The sequence below is a fragment of the Spinacia oleracea genome, chromosome 6 (assembly GCF_020520425.1).
Source record: "Spinacia oleracea cultivar Varoflay chromosome 6, BTI_SOV_V1, whole genome shotgun sequence".
NCBI lineage: Eukaryota > Viridiplantae > Streptophyta > Magnoliopsida > Caryophyllales > Amaranthaceae > Spinacia > Spinacia oleracea.
The window spans coordinates 9,331,187-9,349,956 of record NC_079492.1 but is presented as its reverse complement, the minus strand read 5'-3'; the positions used below and the strand labels follow the sequence as shown (position 1 = coordinate 9,349,956).

The 18,770-nt window shown below is 35.3% G+C and overlaps 1 protein-coding gene and 1 long non-coding RNA gene across 4 annotated transcripts; both read right to left on the bottom strand.

Moving 5' to 3' along the window:
• Nucleotides 1–1,754: 1,754 nt before the first annotated feature.
• LOC110790722 (uncharacterized) lies at nucleotides 1,755–6,216 on the bottom strand. 3 transcript variants are annotated; one of them, XR_008924009.1, is made up of 10 exons: nucleotides 4,768–6,216; nucleotides 4,575–4,660; nucleotides 4,061–4,150; nucleotides 3,870–3,936; nucleotides 3,405–3,460; nucleotides 3,067–3,184; nucleotides 2,818–2,941; nucleotides 2,490–2,594; nucleotides 1,951–2,053; nucleotides 1,759–1,860 (listed from the first exon to the last, which is right to left on the bottom strand). It is a non-coding gene; the product is annotated as an uncharacterized lncRNA (long non-coding RNA). The 3 variants fall into 3 exon arrangements; XR_008924008.1 differs by lacking the exon at nucleotides 1,951–2,053 and having other exon boundaries at nucleotides 1,755–1,860; XR_008924007.1 differs by having other exon boundaries at nucleotides 1,780–2,053.
• A 9,888-nt stretch (nucleotides 6,217–16,104) lies between these two features.
• LOC110776243 (berberine bridge enzyme-like D-1) lies at nucleotides 16,105–18,257 on the bottom strand. Its single transcript, XM_056833013.1, has one exon. The coding sequence runs from the start codon at nucleotides 18,167–18,169 to the stop codon at nucleotides 16,547–16,549; it is 1,623 nt and encodes a 540-aa protein (XP_056688991.1). The 5' UTR covers nucleotides 18,170–18,257; the 3' UTR covers nucleotides 16,105–16,546.
• Between the last annotated feature and the right edge of the window lie 513 nt (nucleotides 18,258–18,770).

Below are 18,770 nucleotides of genomic sequence, written 5' to 3'. Positions count from 1 at the left end.
ACCAAGATCCGTCGATTCCGAATATCCATAGATGGAGTATTTAATGCCATTAAATACTTGATCCGTTTACGTACTATTTGTGTGACCCTACGGGTTCAGTCAAGAGTAAGCTGTGGATTAATATCATTAATTCCACTTGAACTGAAGCGGCCTCTAGCCAGGCATTCAGCTCACTTGATCTCACTGAATTATTAACTTGTTAATTAATACTGAACCGCATTTATTAGACTTAACATTGAATGCATACTTGGACCAAGGGCATTATTTCCTTCAGTCTCCCACTTGTCCTTAGGGACAAGTGTGCATTTCCTAATTCCTTTGTCGCTTGATGCTTGCTCTTGAACATAAGGTAAGAGTTGTCATCCTTATTATGTCCAGAGGTGTTCCTCGGTTTCAGAGTTCAACTGATCAACTAAACAGATAATCATAGCCTATGATTCATCCGAGCACGGCCATGCATTTCACAGTTTCTAGCTCTCCGAGTGGCCTTGTACAACTTTTAAGCATCTCATCCCGATTTATGGGAGGACAATCCCAATCTTGCGATCTTGAGATTAGACTTCGTTTGATAGGTGATTACCTGAGCGTTGCCTTTATAGCCTCCTTTTACGGTGCGACGGTTGGTCAACGTCAAAGCAACCAGTTCTCAAACAAGTAATCTCAAATCACTCAGGTATTGAGGATTTAGTGTCTAATAATTTTAATGAAATTTACTTATGACAGATTTTCATCTCTTACAGTAAAGTTTCATAGGTCTTGTCCGATACTAGTCTTCCCAAAGTAAGTATCTATGCAAATGATTATGACATTGCCATGTCCACATAGTTCAAGAAACAGAACTACTAGTCATCTTGCATTCTAGTCGTCTAACATTTTCTATGCGTCCAATTTTATAGAAAACATCGACTAGGGACCATTTTCAACCTTTGACATTCAAGTTCACTTGATAGACATTTCTTAGTCACAGGACTGGTCCTGACAGTCTATCTTGAATATATCGTCAAATTGAAGGGACTCATCATTTAATACTAAACCAAGATTAAATGGAATATGAAAAATACATTTCATATATGATAAATGTTCAACCCCTAATGTTTTACCACCATGGGCCTCAAACCCATCTTCTAAAACAGTTCATGGAATTCAAAGCTATGCTTGATTTCCAGTGCTACAATGTGAGTGTTGTTTCTCACTTGTTGCATAGGTTTAGTTATCATGCTTTGCCAATCACTAGTGGAAAAAACCCCTGTTGAGGGGGGCATTTCGGGCTTGTTGAGGCGAACATGGCCCGCTTCGACAGAGGAGGCTTCAACAGGTCAGAGATCTGTTGAGGCGGGCCAAGCCCGCCTCAAAAAGATATCTGTTGAGGCGGGCTTTTGAAAGCCCCCCTCAACAGACAACCCTATTGAGGCGAACAATAAATTGCCCCCCTCAACAGACAAGCCTGTTGAGGCGAACAATAAATTTCCCCCCTCAACAAACTAGCCTGTTGAGGCGAACATTAAATTGCCCCCCTCAACAAACAAGCCTGTTGAGGCAAAGATTGTGTTGCCCGCCCCAACAGCACATAAGCTGGCTACATATTCTGCTTTAATTTTCTTTGTTAGGTAATAGAAGAACTATAATACTCATTAAATAGACAATTATAAACAATAAATACTTCATTCACATTAATATTGAAATAATATTGTTTAATGTAATTTTACAATATAAATTCACACAAAAATAATCTTTGAATCTACAATTCGATTATTCGGCCTACGCTTCCCTTTACCATTACCAAAATTACGCCATGCCCATTTATCATTTCTTGACAAGTCTTCCATAGTAAATTTCACCACCCTTCTATCTTCAAACTTCCTGCAAAATAAAATAAAATAAAAATTAAAAAAGCAAATTAAGTAGCAGGTGAAGAATGCTGCATGTTTTGAGACAGTGGTCATGAGCTACCAGCTGACTCAGCTGATGGTGAATCAACTGATTGTTCTGAATAGCTCAATCTGTTCAACTGATTTTCTTCTAGACGGCGGTGATCAGTTGCTTCGTGGCTTCCCTATATCCACATGTTGCTGAAATCAGTATCTGTATTCAGTATTTTATTTCACTGATGATTTTGCAAGCACTAGAACCGATCTTATAAATCACAAGTAAAGCCGTAAAAGGCATGCTGCTGTTGAAATTTTTGTAAAATCATGTCATATTTGTTCCAAGTTTTGACAAGTTGGAATAATGCGACAACTGATTCTAGTCAGAGGGAAAACAATGTAATGCTTCTTTGAGATACAGGAAAATAATTAAAAACCTTTCTGCAAAAGAATACTTATTACCCTCCTTGATACAAAACTTGTGTCTAGTAATTTCTGATACCACACAAATTAATCAATTTAAGAGATATGAAGCTAGTAGACACAATAATTATCAATTTGAAGTAACACCAAGTCACCAAGAGAATGAACATGTATTGATTAAATTTAGCAAGCAAAATATACCTTGTATATATTAGACGACCCTTGTATACAAACCAGATATGACAGAAATCAGGAGCTTTATTAAGGACTTCATTAGACTGTTCTGAGGTGGGTTTTGGTTTTATCCTGCAATATCAAGGCAACAAAACAGGACATGTCATCCTATAGATTGAGGTGCGTTTTTATCAGAACATGTACGATATGATATTTGTCGTTGCTCAATATAATAATGCCTAGAACATGGTCACTAAAATCAGAAGTAGTTATAATAAAATCAATTACTGTAAAATTATAGAAACCGGAACAGAACAAAAAATGTGGAAGTGCATTTCAAAATTTGTATCTCCACCTCAAAAAAATCTGCTGTTAGATCCTGCACCCATCACCAATTTCTGTATCCCCAATTCAGATATGAGTTCCAAAATTCCATCAGTTATAGACTCTTTCTCAATGCATATTTTCTCAGAGGGAACCTGCAAGAAGGAGCTCAATCTTTATTCTAGTTTACATACCTATGATAACTCAATTTGTACTTGGTACTATTATGATCTGGGAAATAAACTGGTGTTGTTACAGACGGGGAAGAAAGAGATAGTACCTGTTTAAGGGCATACATTTTAATACAATCATCTAACATTTCTTCAACCTCTTGTCTTTCCAATTCTTGATTGACCTCGATTGTGTGACCGCCTTTAAAGGAGATCGAAAACCATACCCTATATATTCAAATTGGATTGTAAAACAAATGAGAATCCAGGCAAAAAGATGGAAAATAGAACATCAAATTGGAAAGTGGAAAACCATAAACAAAAGATTATACAAACAACCACAAGAAGGGTAAATCAATCTAGCAAACAGTGAGAGACATGTAGATATTAAATGGTCAACGTATGCACAACTTTGAACATCATTAGGGATCCTGACTTACAAACTAACCTTCCTTGAAACAAGAATGTCATGACTCCAATCCTTATAGCATCCATCATCAACGCCTAAGAGATATAACAACAACCAAACTCAGGATACCTCTACTTAAAACAAGACATCTAAAACAAGAAGTCAATATGTGTTTCGAAAGCGTACTTAGGGTGTAAACAAACTTAAATGTGTAGTTTATGCACTCGGACAAACACAAAAACAATCCAATATTTTGTTTTCACCACAAAAATAAAACTTTGAATTAACACTCCCTCCTATGCCAATTCAGACCCTAGGAAAACAATCTACAAGACCACAACTCTTCAATGTTATATAAGACACATATGAACAATAATTGAACATCACTGAAGCTGGAACATGCTGAAGCATATATACACTGGCACTGTAACATTAGGCTAAACTTAACTTAGAAAAGCTTATATCATCAAAAATACTTCTTAAGAATCAACATGGAGGGCTTACCACCCTAACTGTTGAAAGTCCAATCGATTCCAGCTACACTCTTCATGTTGTTCTTCCTTACGAGAAACTAGTTCAAAAGAGATGTTACCTAAAAATCATTGCTTAAAATCTAGGAATAATTATAAATGGAAGGAAAAGAAAACTCCTTGATAAAAAGTAATCAAGCTGTAAGGAGAAAGGATAAGACTCACAGTAGGTCTTGAATCACAAAACCAGGAATCATTCATACTCATTTCCACAACCCTAACATTTGGAGGCAATAGACTCCTTGCATTTTCCCACTGTACAGTTCATACAAAACAGCTCTCATTGGTAAGCTATTCAGTGTCTACTGTCAAATATTTCATCATTTACAAAAACAATTAAGTAGAATAACATGATATCCATACATTTAAATTATACTATAAAGTTTTCATTCCCAGAATTTCTGGAAAATCCACCGACTGATAGAAAATTTCAGTTCACCAAACACGAAAAGTTCATGTAGTATTCAAGAAAATGCCAAATCGACACTCCAGCGAAAAATTGAAAACGAACCCACAAAAATTCATAAATTGATATTATCCGGAAAATTAATTAAATAAAATAACCAATCTCTATTCCCAAGAAAAATAATTCAAAATTAACAGAAAAATTCAGTCGAAACCCAGAAAAGTTAAACAAAAACCCATGAAATTTAAAGAAAAATCCAGATAGGAATCAAACCTTCCAGTAGATGAAATAACAGGGTCCTTCACAATTTCTTTAGAAATGGGGCAACGATATTCATCAGGAACAATCAACTGATCAAACTGAACGAATTCAACACCCATAACATCAATTTTTCGCAATATCAGCATAAAATTAAGAAAAAAGAAAGCAGAAACGATAGATCTTGAGAGAAGAAGAGAGGTTATACCTGAATACCATGCTCGACAGAGTAAAGCTACCAGCTTGACCGATGCACTCCCTCGTTTTCGCTTGAAATATCTAGATCTAACACGAAATTTTTTTTGAAAGAGGAGAGAGAAAGAAAACGAAATCGAGGCCGTTTATGAAGACACCTTCTTTGAAATTATAGAGAATGGGGGAGAGGGAGAGAAGATAGACCTTCCATGGAAAGGGGTGGATGGTTTGAGGAGTTTTGAACCGGGAGAGAGGAGAGGGGAGAGAAGAGAGAGAAATGAATCTTTCAGGTTAACAGAAGAAATGAGGAGGAGAGAGAATCAAAAGTTGGAGTATATGCGACTGTTATTTGTTGAAGCGAACATTTAATCCCCCCTTCAACAACTGCTATTGAAGCGAACAACAAAAATGTTCGCTTCAACAACAGTTTATAATGTTTGACCCGCGTTGACCGATTGGTTGTTGAAGCGTACTTCTTTATGCCCCCTTCAATAAGGGGGCTGGAACAAGGGTTTTTTCTACTAGTGAATCTTAATATCCTTTTCATCGAATGTTCTTCGAGATATGATGATAAGAACTTTTGAGTATGTTTATTTTGTGATCTAGTCTTTCTTGCTACATTAGTGGTTCTAAGCATTTTGCAATGAAGAACCATTAAGTCAACAGACATGTGATCTTCCCAAGTTCAATGAAGAACTCATATAAACAACTCTATTTTATTGCTTCTTAGGCAATAAGTACTTTTACTTCAACTTTATAGGTTGCTAGTGATGCTTTGTTTGGAATTACTTATCCAAGCAGTTCACAGATATGTGGAAGACTTTCCAGCTGTATCTTAGAACATAGAAATTAATATTTTAATTTCCCACGCAACAACTCATGGTCTCCAATCCATGTTGCCATTTCGAAACACGATGCTCTTTAGCTCGTCCTTGTCAATGGTTAACTCCAAAGGGTCTTGCTTGATCCTTTGCCAGTGTTTATGCGTGTAGCATCAATATTTAGCATATCTTTATTTCCTTGAATCAAGAACTATTCCTATGTACCTTTTCAAGTACCATAAGTGTTCTTGATCTCAATCTAGTTGATCTTCACTTAGATCAATAGAGATTGGTATATGTTCGTCATGCCTAAAGTCATACGATACGTTTTTGGCGATCCTCATATTATATCATACATGATAAATTCTTTTGCAGAATAATTCTCAATTGAATTCTATTCATGTAACTTTAGCTCATTCAATTTCAGTAGATACTAAATCTAGCTAAATTCTTTGACATATAATATAGGTTAAGAATCTTACTTAGATCCTTTGATGTTTAACTTAGTAAATCCTTATACATAGTTCAAACATTCTTTACTTAGATTTATTCACATGGGTCGAATATCTCCAATGGAGTCTTTCGTGTTTGATTTAGTAAATGCCATTACTAAACAATATCATAAGATCTTTGTAAATAGATCTTAATACCCAGTATGTACTAAGTTTCGCCTTGGTCCATTATTGATGAATAATTTCAAACCTAAGTCATTAGCATTTGAATGTTATTTCACAATAGAGAGATATGTGTGATACACATAGGACCAAATAAGTTTTACGTACTCCCACTAAACTTCTTATATATCTATAAGAATCATGTATATTTTATGAAACTAAAATGCTTATTAGCTTCACTAAAATACAGTTCCAATTCCCAATTGCTTGCTTAAATCTGTACTTAGATTTTATAAGCTAGCTTTCTCTTTCAAGCATTTATTCGGATCTACAAATCCTATGACATACCATGTACATAGTTTATTCCAACATTTGATTGAGGAATACGTTTTGTCATCCAATTGCTATATGTACCAATATGCAATCATTGCTTAAATTATAGACTTGAGCATTACGATTATGCATGAGGTTTCAACACAATCCACACCGTGAATTTGCTTGTAACCTTTAGCAACTAATCTAGTTTTGTGTTGTGAACACAATTTCATGTTTGATGGTTTTTATCCTTAAAACAAACTTGCAACCAATAGGTGTGAACCTATTCTTGCAAATCAACAAAATTTCAATTTTGTCATCAAAACATTGAGTATGTTTTATGGCCTCTAACCATTTAAAACATTTGAGTCTATATATGGCCTCTAACCATTTTAGGGAATCTAGGTTTCGTCATAGCTTTCTTACAAGTCACAAACTCATTAATCTACATGATAATAGTTTGACTGCAAGTTGTAGGTTTCTTCACTATCTAATAGAAGAATTGCATAGTTTCAGTGACCTGAACTCCATGTTTCTTCACTATCTAATAGAAGAATCTCATAGTTTCAGTGATTTGAATTCTATGCCTACTTGGGTATAGAACATCAAACAATAGAATATCAATAGCCACTTGAAATTCCTTTGAATATTCTGTTCTCCTTGAAGCACTTGTAAAGTCTTCTAAGAGATGTCTATTCTTTAAAGCCACTTCTAAAGTCCTTAAAGAATAAGTTCGGTTTTTCTGAAGCACTTCGAAAAAGCCTCCGGAATGTCCGTTTATGTTTGTTGTTCGCCTCGAAGACTTTCGAGGTCTATTTTCTCCCACTTGTCATTTTGGAAACGAATCTCCAAAAGGACATTATTTCGAGCAAACAAACATTATGTTCTCAAAAATTCGTGGTAGAAACAATACCCTTGTGTCTCATTTGAATAAATCACAATGAAACATATATCTATACTTGGGCCTTAGTTTGTCGAATGACAAACACTAAGCTCCCACTGAGTTTTGCAACTCTCTAGATATATATTATCGAAAAGATATTCTGAAATTTCTTTTCTATAGCTTTGACGAATTTAGTTTAGTTTGGTGGTAGTTGACCATTTTGTTTTAGAAATTAAAGGAAAAGTCTTTATGATCCATCATTGATCGAATCAAGTACTAATCGACTTCGATCATTCCAACTTAGATATGCCATATCTTATGGAGCTAGATTGTGAATTTTACTACACAATCATTGATGATCATTCTTGATTTAAGTAATCATCAACATGATCTAACCTAGATCTTTATGATTTCTTACCAAGTGGGATTTATACTTCTGAATCTTTGAACTAGCCAAACAGATTCAAACTTATATCACATTGAGTAAATAAACCTATATTCACTCAAATCTGTGTGAAATAATAAAGTCATAAAACCTTTCTTTAGCTTTGAACTCTATTGTCTAGGCGTTCTAACAATAGTTCATATCTTTTGTTACTTTCAACAAGTAAGACTAGCTTGTCTTAAATTGATCTAGAAATCAATGTACTTTCAAAAGTCCATCAAAATAGAGCTTTTGAATGTTAACTTGTTGATATGGTCTAAGCAACAATGCCAAAGATTAGTGGAACTCAAATCAAGGGGTTGATTTGAACCTAGTAAAATTCTTTAAAGAGTTGTTTGTTTTAATCAAGCATATTGACTCAACATGTAATTGACCATTTCATTCGAATAAACAAACAAACATTGTTTTTGTTTTTCTTGAATGTGAGTCTTTCTGTGTTTGAAAACAGAAATTTAGGTATGTTGATTATGGAACAAAATAGCCATTAAGTTCCAGCCTTTGAAAGGACTTAAAACAAACTAGATGACCCTACAACTAATGTAGCATTGCTATGCTTCATTTCCCACTTGTAGGTCATTAGTGTATCCTAGCTTCCATTGTTTGAGTTATTATCGAAGTAAGAACCTCAAGCGCTATATGATACCAAGGAGGTTTGATTGCTAGGTCACTTCTCTTTAAACATAAACTTATAGGTAGAAACGGAATTGTAAATTCCTGTCATCTGTTCCTTTGTTTCCTATTTCTTGTACCCTTTCTTATAGTCTTAAGAATTGAATTCTTTAGTGTTGACTTTTATACTTTGTTAGACATGTCCAATGTCACCAACAAGGTTCTTTACCATTTTAATTTATGTTGAATATTTTGTTTCAACTAGATGATCTTACTAGAAGCTTCTAAAGTTCTCTAAGCATCGATCTATTCGAATGTCTAGGGACTAGACTCATTCGAGAATTAAATGGACAAAGATATTAGGTTGTTAACCATTGGTAAAGCTGAGCGTATTAAACTCAATGCTTTATGATCTCAAAACTACATTGTATTTTGAATTCACAAGCACCAATTGGTTTGCCATTCGATTTTGATATTCGAAAACAACCGTAAAAGTCGCTAAAAGAAACGTACATTTTAAATTGTTCATTTTCTCTCATTTCCGTGAATCGTTCTTGGATTCACTACCAATCGAGGAAATTTACTGTTACCTTTCTAAAAGGATTTATTGCAGTGCAAGATATTTAATTATAAACAATAATTAAAACATATATTGAAGCATGCAAAGTCTACACATTTATCATGAATAATAACTTGAAATTAAAGCAATCATGCAATTCAAATAAGTTATTAACATTTTATTCGAATTATGTGTTCCGGCAGGTGTGAATAAAATGATTCCAAAATCCTAAAATCATTGAAGAACTAAGCACAGTTTGTCGACTTAATCCTAAAACATCTTAGGTAAGCAAAAGCCTTTTGCTAATAGTCTAGAAACTATTCTTGGTTGATAGGTACGTCTAAGAACTTATTAGGTAAACCTATCGATTTTGCCACGACATAAAAGGACTCCTTACTTATATCGTTGAGTTTCACCAAAACTAACATGTACTCACAATTATTTGTGTACCTTCCCCCTTTAGGACCAATAAGTAACACCTCGCTGAGCGAAAACTATTACTAGATTGATGTAAAGGATATCCAAGCAAGTGTATATTTTGGCATGGCACCTTTTAACTCAATTTTTAAGTTTGGAACTTAAGGCTCTTACTATGTTGGTTAGATTTTAAGTGAACTAAAATCCTTAATCATGCAACATAATCAAGCTTTTGATCTCATGCATTTTAAGACATATTTAAAATCAATAAATAACTTAAAACATGCATAAGATAAATGTGATCTAGTATGGCCCGACTTCATCTTGAAGCTTTAACTTCAAAGTCCGTCTTGAAATTCTCCGTGGGAGGCACCATTTTCTTCAAATATGATAAGCTATAATTAAAACTAATTACAACTATTTGATGGTACGCAGACCATATTTGAATTGAAAAACAACTTTGGTACTATAGACCAATTACATTCAAATTAATGGTACGCAGACCATATTTTCTATCCTATTTGGGCCATACTAGTCACTTCATAACCTGCAAAACAGTACATATACAATATATACCATTCACCCATTCATTATCATGAATGGCCCACATAGCTGGTTAGTAAAACACATTATGCATCACGTAAACATTTGCAGCAATTAATCAAGGGCACCAATAATCTACCAATTATTCAGTCCTTATTAATTCTAATCAAGTTGTTTTAACCTTAAGGATTTGTAGACCTAATCAAGAGTTTATGACTAAAAGCGCTCCCACTTAAACCAATAAATTCATATGCTTTACTAATTTTAAACATAAAAATGTATTTCTAGTCTAACCGGAAACATACAAATTTAATTAAAATTTAAAGCTTATATAAATTTATAATTGAATCCAAAAAAAAAATTTAATTTAATTTCAGTCGTATTTAAATTAATTCATGATTTTAATTTTACTAAAATAATTAGAATAAATAAAATTTATTATAATTATAATATTCAAAACTAAAATCCAAGAAAATAATTTAAATTATTAATTTTAAAATTAATTAAAATTACGTAAACTGAAAATTTCAAATTAAAATTTCAAAACGATCTAATCGCAACGCAAACACCTCACGCATCACACGCCCATGGGCCACACGCACACAGCCATCGCTGGCCATGTGCGCGCAGCCCATGCGCTGCGTCGCATAGCTGCTGCTTCTACCCTTCGCAAGCCATCGCGCGAGCTTGTGCTCGCTGTGCGCGCGCCAGCGCTCGATGCACGCGAGCATGTGCTCGCTGCGCGCGCGCCAGCGCTCGATGCACGCGAGCCATCGCTCGCTGCGTTCGCTCGCTAGCGCTCGCTGCACGCGGGCCAGCGCTCGCTTCGTGCGCTCGCCAGCGCATGCTGTGCGCGCTCGCTAGCGCTCGCTGCGCGCGGCATCGACGCTGGGCGCAGCACTCGTGGCACGCGAGCTTGCGCTCGCTGCCCGCGAGGCTGCGCGCGTTGTGGCGCAGCTCGCTTGCTGCCCACACGCGACTGCCGTGCCTTGCCTTCGCCCATGCCCATTCGTCCATTGCTCATAGCCCACGACACAAGGCAGGGCTGCTGCCTTGTGCTCGTGCACCATGCCCTTGCTCATTGCATTCGTGCCGCATGGGCGACGAGCTCCCTTGCTCGTCGTCACATGCCCGCACTATACAACACCTCTTAAGGGTAACACGTAGCGTCCATTGCTTTGTGCGTGCAAGTTATATGAACGAATCGCATAAAATTTAAAAAATTTATATTTAAAATTAATGACAAATTAATAAAATAATATTAATTTCATAATTTTAGGGCGAAAAATCGAAAATTTATTATTCAATTGATGTCCGGTTAACATGGATTCAGGTCTAGGTCATAAAAATTTAAAATTTAACATAAATTTACAATTTTTATGGTGGTTTTTAATCATAGGTATCTAATTAAATTATAATTAATTATGAAAATCAAATTAATTCTAAATTATTCTAATTTTCAACAAATTAATCATAATTACAAATTAGATTGCATAATTAACAAGGCTAGGCATTCAAACTTGTTAAACATATACAGTAGGTCAATCAAAAATTCAAGATTTATCAACAAGAATCGCAAATATTTAATTTAACATCTTAAATTTACGAAATTTTGCATTCGAAAAACTAAAACCTCCGAAAAGTCATAGTTAGGCTTCGAATTTGAGAATTCTGGGTTCGGCAGAAAAATAATATTTTTGTCAAAATTTTAGAATGCCTTTTACATGCGGAATTGACACAAAAATCACTCGATTTGGATGAGTAACGAAGAAACTGCCGAAAAACTGCGTACGTATAATTAAATAAACGCAATTTGCAATTAATTAACAATTACGAAAATTAATCACCCCTTTTAATTCTTGCAAATTTGTAATATTTAACCATGTTCATGCAATTTAGATTATGAAAATAATAAGAGGCTCTGATACCACTGTTAGGTTATGATACATATGACAATTCATAAATCATGCGGAAACAACCATTAAGCCAGGAATACATATTATTTACACATAATCATATAGCATAGTTTAGAAGCATACTCTTTGTTGCGTGCCTTCCCTAGCTGCGCCCGAACCGAACAAGAACAAGTCTTTAGGACTCCAAGTGTCGTCCCTCCGTAGATAGTCCACAGCACGTCCGGATCCGCCTTAAGATTGACCAACTAGAATCGCCCTTAAGGTACTAATAATTTCGGCACTTTTAGGCAAGGTATGTGACTGAATTTTTTCTCTCAAAAACTCACTTTGAATACTTGAAAACTCGTTATAAATTGTGAACCCAGGCCACATATTTATAGGGGTATGGAAAGAGAATTGGAATCCTACTAGGATATGAAATAATTAAATTAGAATCCTAGTGGAACTCTTATTTAATTAATTTATCTTTTAGGATTAGGAATTTAATCATTAAACGAATTCTATACGCTTTAGGATTCGAGTAACACACTTCGAGTAATACGCTAGCACCGCACGCAGGCCTTGCGGCCCACGCACAGCGCCAGCCCACTCGTCGCAGCCCCGTGTGCGCGCCCAAGCTTCGGCTGGGCCTGGCTTTTGCGCTGGGCCTGGTCGCATGCTTGGCGTGTGGTTGTTGCGCTTGGCTTGCTGGGCGATGGCCCCGGCTTTGTGCTGGGCCTTCGTCTGGCAAGCCTCGTCCGATGCTAATTCGTACGATGCGCTTCCGATTAAATTCTCGATTCCAGAATTCATTTCCGATACGAAAAATATTTAATATTTCCGATTCCGGAATTAATTTCCGTTTCGAACAAATATTTAATATTTCCGTTTCCGAAATTATTTTCCGATTCCGATAATATTTCCGATTCAGACAATATTTCCGTTTCCGGCAATATTTCTGATTCCGGCAATATTTCTATTTCCGATAATATTTTCCGATACGTACCATGTTTCCGTTTCCGGCAACATCTACGACTTGGATAATATTTATATTTCCGATACGATCCATATTTCCGTTTCCGGCAATATAATCGTTTCCGGAGTATTCATTTGCTTGCCTTTGACGATCTCAGCTCCCACTGGAACCAAGATCCGTCGATTCCGAATATCCATAGATGGAGTATTTAATGCCATTAAATACTTGATCCGTTTACGTACTATTTGTGTGACCCTACGGGTTCAGTCAAGAGTAAGCTGTGGATTAATATCATTAATTCCACTTGAACTGAAGCGGCCTCTAGCCAGGCATTCAGCTCACTTGATCTCACTGAATTATTAACTTGTTAATTAATACTGAACCGCATTTATTAGACTTAACATTGAATGCATACTTGGACCAAGGGCATTATTTCCTTCAGTATAGTCTTCTTGCCCTCTTATTTTTTTTCCCTTAAGTACCATCTCATTTCGTTCCCAAAAGCAGTGACCGAAAATCTTGAGGCAAACCAATCTTGATACTTTCTATTGTTTAGGATATTCTGGTTTATTACACATCCTGTACTGATTTTATTTGCTTCAGAGTAACTTTTTCTCATGCTACTAGGGTGTTATCTTTATCTGTCACATTGAATTTCACCTTACTCTTTCTCACCTACATGAATGATGAACTTGTGCAATTATAGACCTACAACAATGTACCATATAACTGTAATATTGTTGGTGCTGCTACATTTTCTTACTTTCATTGTAGATATAGTAAAATTGTTCGTTACATTTGTTGTTACATTACCAACAAATCAAGGAACTGCTGTCGTCTTTTTATTTACTTTTCAGTTTCTTTAATTTACTTTTGAGTTTTTTAATTTACTTTTGGGTTTTTATTTACTTTTCAGTAAACCTATGTAGGATTTGAAGCTACATCCATGTGCAATGACACATTGCTCTACCATTTGAGCTAATAGGTTTTCTTTTTGAAAAAAAGTTAAGAAAAGATTACGATAGAACTCCATTATTATTAACTTTACTTTTAGAGAAATTTAGTTTACTTTTGCACAATTTTAGTTAACTTTAACATCTTCACGAATTTACTTCTGATCTTAATTGATTTACTTTTACCAAACTTCGATCTACTTTTGAAAGAAGAGGAAAAAAATACTTGATGCGAGACTCTAAAAACCTCAAAAGCACACCAGAAACAAAGCAAAGAAAAATCATGCTGCAAAACAGTCCCTAGCAGACCAAAATATACACCCAACAGGAAACAACTAAACAACTTACCCAACAATCAATGTCGATCTACTCAGGCATAATAAGAAGGAACTACAACTGCAACCTTATTGAACAAACCAGGTTGCTACACCACCAAACAACATTCAACAACCAAACCAAAAGAAGACCAGAAGCAACCATCCATCTCACACCCACACCAACCCAACACCTGAACTCCTTCAGGATAGAGAAAACAAGTTGCAGCACCTAACAAAGAGAACACAACTCTCTGACTATAAGCTAACAGCAATCAAAACGAATACACAAAGTTCCTTGATGATCAAGCAGCAAGGTTCGTATAACACAAGAAAACAGGTTGCAGAAGAACTCCAGTCCAAACGACATTAGGCCACAACAAGAACAGATCAACTATCCACCAAGAAACACAAGGCAACACTGGCATCAGTTTGTTATCATTGATTTACTTTTAGAGAGGTTTTGTTTACTTTCACAGAGATTTGTTTACTTTCTATATTGGCAGCCTTTACCTCTCTATATTTGAGAAATTTGGAATGGGGTCACGAAATTATACAACAATCTTGACGAATCCAAGGGTGAAAATCACAGAAACATTCACTAAAAAAATGTTCGTATCTACCCTCAAAATTAGAACAAAATCGAGCTCCAAAACTTATAAAAATATCAGGTAAAATAATTAAAATAAAAAACAGCCAATTCTTTCGCAACTAATTGTTCAATAGCTTCGAAATTTTTGCTAAAAACTCAATGAAACGTAGAAAAATCGATTAATACCTAACTTCGAGCTTGTATATGCAGCTGCGTGGGAGGAATTGAACATCGCAAATGAAATTGTAGTCAAACGTTTGATGGAACCCTAAAATTGCAGTAGGAAATTACAATAAAATGTGAGTAAAATTAATTTTGCTAAAAATCGAGTGAAATTGTACAATATACACCCTAATTCGATCAAATCAGAATCTAGAAATTTAAATCAACTAAATTCATATCTTTTACCTCTATCTTTGATAAATGTTGCAGAAAATTCATCAACTTATGCAAGAAGCGTCCGAATTTGTAGATAATTCTTAATGAACACACAAATTCGAAGAAAAATTGATGAAAATTAAGGTGAGGAATCTGAAAAATGTTTCGAAGGGAGAAAAGTTGGTTGGTTAGCTTTTCTGGGAAGTTGAGTGAGAAGGAGGTAGAGAGAGAAAGTTGACGTAAAAAGATTAGGATGGGAGAGGATTAATAACATCGGTTGATCTTCTCATGATCCGACGGTTCTCATAGGTTCTCATTTTAGGAGGGGTTCTTATCTTAAGAGAGGTTCTCACCTAAACCTGTTCCTATATATATATATATATATATATATATATATATATATATATATATATATATATATATATATAGTTTAGAGGGTAAACTACCTTTGTACATTATTAGATTCGAACTTGTAAAACTAGAGTGTCATTCAATTGAGCTCTGACATTTTACGTGTTATTTTAACAAAATTAATATTAATATAATATAGAAAATTCATCTTGTGAAAAAAAATATCAAACATAATTTCATTAAAGATTAATATTTAATCGGTGTTCATATAATAATCTGGGGCATTATCCATGCCCCAAGCACAAATACTAATTTTGACATTATAACGGGGTAAACATTATGACTTGATTTTTATTCTAATGTACAATATTAATTGCACCATCTTTAAGTACCCTCCACTCGGACCACTCAATTCCATTCCGCTTCGCTTTTTTTTGTGATGAGGAAAAAATATCATTATTAACAATTCATATGACATTCCTGTTCTTTTCTATGAAAAGTGAAAGCACCAATCAATTAATTAACCAGTATAGCTAAAGGTTTCTCAAAACTGGTTATATATAAAAAATGGTAAAATAATGATTTTAAAATATCCATGTACGGGATCTAATTTGGTTAAAAGTACTACAAGACACATGCTTGGGAAATACTTTGGATAAAGTTGTATTGGAAACAAATATACGATATAAGGAGTACTCCGTATTATACAAGTTCATTACTATTACCACACGTCACAACTCTCATAGTTAATTCATTACATAATACTAATAGTGTGAAATTACATCATTTACGTAAAATGTCTGGTACATATCGCGTGCATAAGTACTAGTATAACATATGTTAACTTCGTTTGTCTACATAATACCCTTTATTTTCTAATTAGTTGTTAATGTATTACATTGTACAAGTACTTCGTATATTAGTACTCCTTTTCGAGTTATAATCTTCTATCCCACAATTTGTGTACCACTAATGTACCATTCCTTTTTATTGGTTGATATTTGTAGTTAGTCAACCACTTTTATTTTCATTTCTATAATTACATAATTGGATATCAACAAATAAGAGAAAGTGATACACAGATTATGGGACATGAAATTCAGACTCGAAATTTTCAAGTTGAGGTCTCAAGGATTGTGACATTTCTTATTGATAGACATTGGTGGAATTCCTTGCGGATAACGAAAAAAGTTGCAAGGATCAAAGATTGTCTTGGCCTTGACTAATCTCTCATAGTTGTTAAGAAAATACTTCTCCCCCCAAACTCTACCATTCATTGAATCAACAACATTGTAGTCCAACTCTTCTCCAAGGTCGAAATCTAAGTAGTTAACGTAAGCCGCCCTCGGATTAGACGAAACAAAGGGCGCCATGTACTCGTAAAATCCCCTTATCCAACCTATGTATCTATCGTTGTTCGAAACATCCTCATTTTCCCACGACAACAAGTATTGGATGCTAAAAAGGTTTCCTTTTCGGTGAGGAAAGGCTATGGAGTCGTTGGCTATACGAGCCATCTTTCCTCCGTAAGGGTCCAATATGATATTACCCTTATGCTCCTTTGCGAGTATCTCCATGGCACCTCGTATGCCTTTGATTGGAATGGGCGTAGTTACATAATCGGACTTTGCTTTGTAATAGTTTTTACTTTGTAGATATCGATTTTTTAGATCATTTATCGTGGTTCCTTCACCTAGCCCAGAGAAGTACAAAACCGACTCTATCCAGCTCATATCCTGGCACTCATCCTCCCTTATCCTCAACTCGGGAAAAACATTGTTCAATATAGAAATTGCCTTGAGTTTGTCCCCGAGATATTGTCCACTAAATGTCGTAACAACATTAGTACCATTTTCGCCGTTATTAGCTCCAATAGATATTGAAAGGTAAAAATCATCATGTAGGTAAGGCCCAACTTCTTGCCAGTTGTGCACCAATTGAGAAATGCTATCAACATGACCATTTCTTGAGACTTGAAAGGCAGTCACCTTAGGAGGCACCTTCAACAACTTAATCTTCCAAGCATAGACAATTCCAAAACTACCCCCACCAACACCGCGAACAGCCCAAAAAACATCCTCCCCCATGGAAGCCCGGTCCAACACTTGGCCCGTTGGGCCCACGAGTAAAACATCCATCACATTATCTGCAGCCAGCCCATATTTCCTAGACAAAAACCCAAAACCACCCCCTAGAAAGTGGCCACCAACTCCAATTGTGGAGCATGACCCACCAGAGAACCCATACACCCCCTTAGATTGCTTTGCTATGGTGTAGTACACCTGACCTACGGTTGCGCCACCCTCAACCCATGCAGTTTTTAACCGTAAATCCACCACCACTTTATCCAAATTAATCATGTCAATGATCACAAATGGTTTCCCATCCCTAGAAACTGATGAAACTCCTTCATAGCTATGCCCACCACTCCTAACCCTAACCTCGTAAGCCGATTTCTTAGCGCAAAGAAAACTGCTTACAAGCTGTTCTTTGCTCTCCGGTAGTATGATTACATTAGGCTTCGGGTTTTCGAGGGTCGAAAACCGAAGATTTTGGAGGGAAAAGAGGAGGAGATTGTAGTAAGATGATGTGTTGAGATGATTTTGTGAAGTAGGGTGAAGGGTGAAATTGGTGACATGGTTATGAGTTAAACAAGAAGTGATCAAATGTGATGGTTGTGACAAGGAAACAATACATAAGGGAGCTAAGAGCATAAATATGAGATTAATTCGGTAAAAGAAATTAGCCATCTTAATTTGTGTTAATGAAATTTTATTAGTGATTTCAATTTAATGAACAACTATATATAATTTGTGAAGGAGCTTACAAGTTACAAGATGTGCATCATTGCTTAAACATGTTTATGTCATCACTTATGTTTATTTAACGTTGAATTTTCCAAAGGAATTTTATTAGGTTATGTGGAAAATGTCAAATAAAAATGTGTCTAATCCATTTGTTTCCTTATGGCTCCATTTGTTTCAACGAAAATTTGCATGGAAAACAGTAAGTTAATTAAGCTCAAATTAGATATCTAAAGATCACAAGTATATTAATCTATGTTCTATAAGAGAATTTCGGGGGTGTTTGACTTTTTGGGGTCCCATTGTGATATATCGATCTACTATACCCTTATAATTAAATTTGTTTAACCGGGAAAAAAAAATTATTAGAAACAAAAAATATAGAATACTTTCATTTATCGTATGCCATGTATAAACATTAGTACATTATGTTAGAAGTGTTAATATTTTTGTCTCATGTGTGCTTTCCTGTCGTTTATTGAGTCTCATTCCATTCACAAACCAGTCTCCTAACATATCGAATACTATATTTACTTAACTGTTAAAC

Coding starts and splice junctions, on each gene's coding strand:
- LOC110776243 (XM_056833013.1), bottom strand. CDS start 18,169: ATGGCTAATTTCTTTTACCGAATTAATCTCATATTTATGCTCTTAGCT.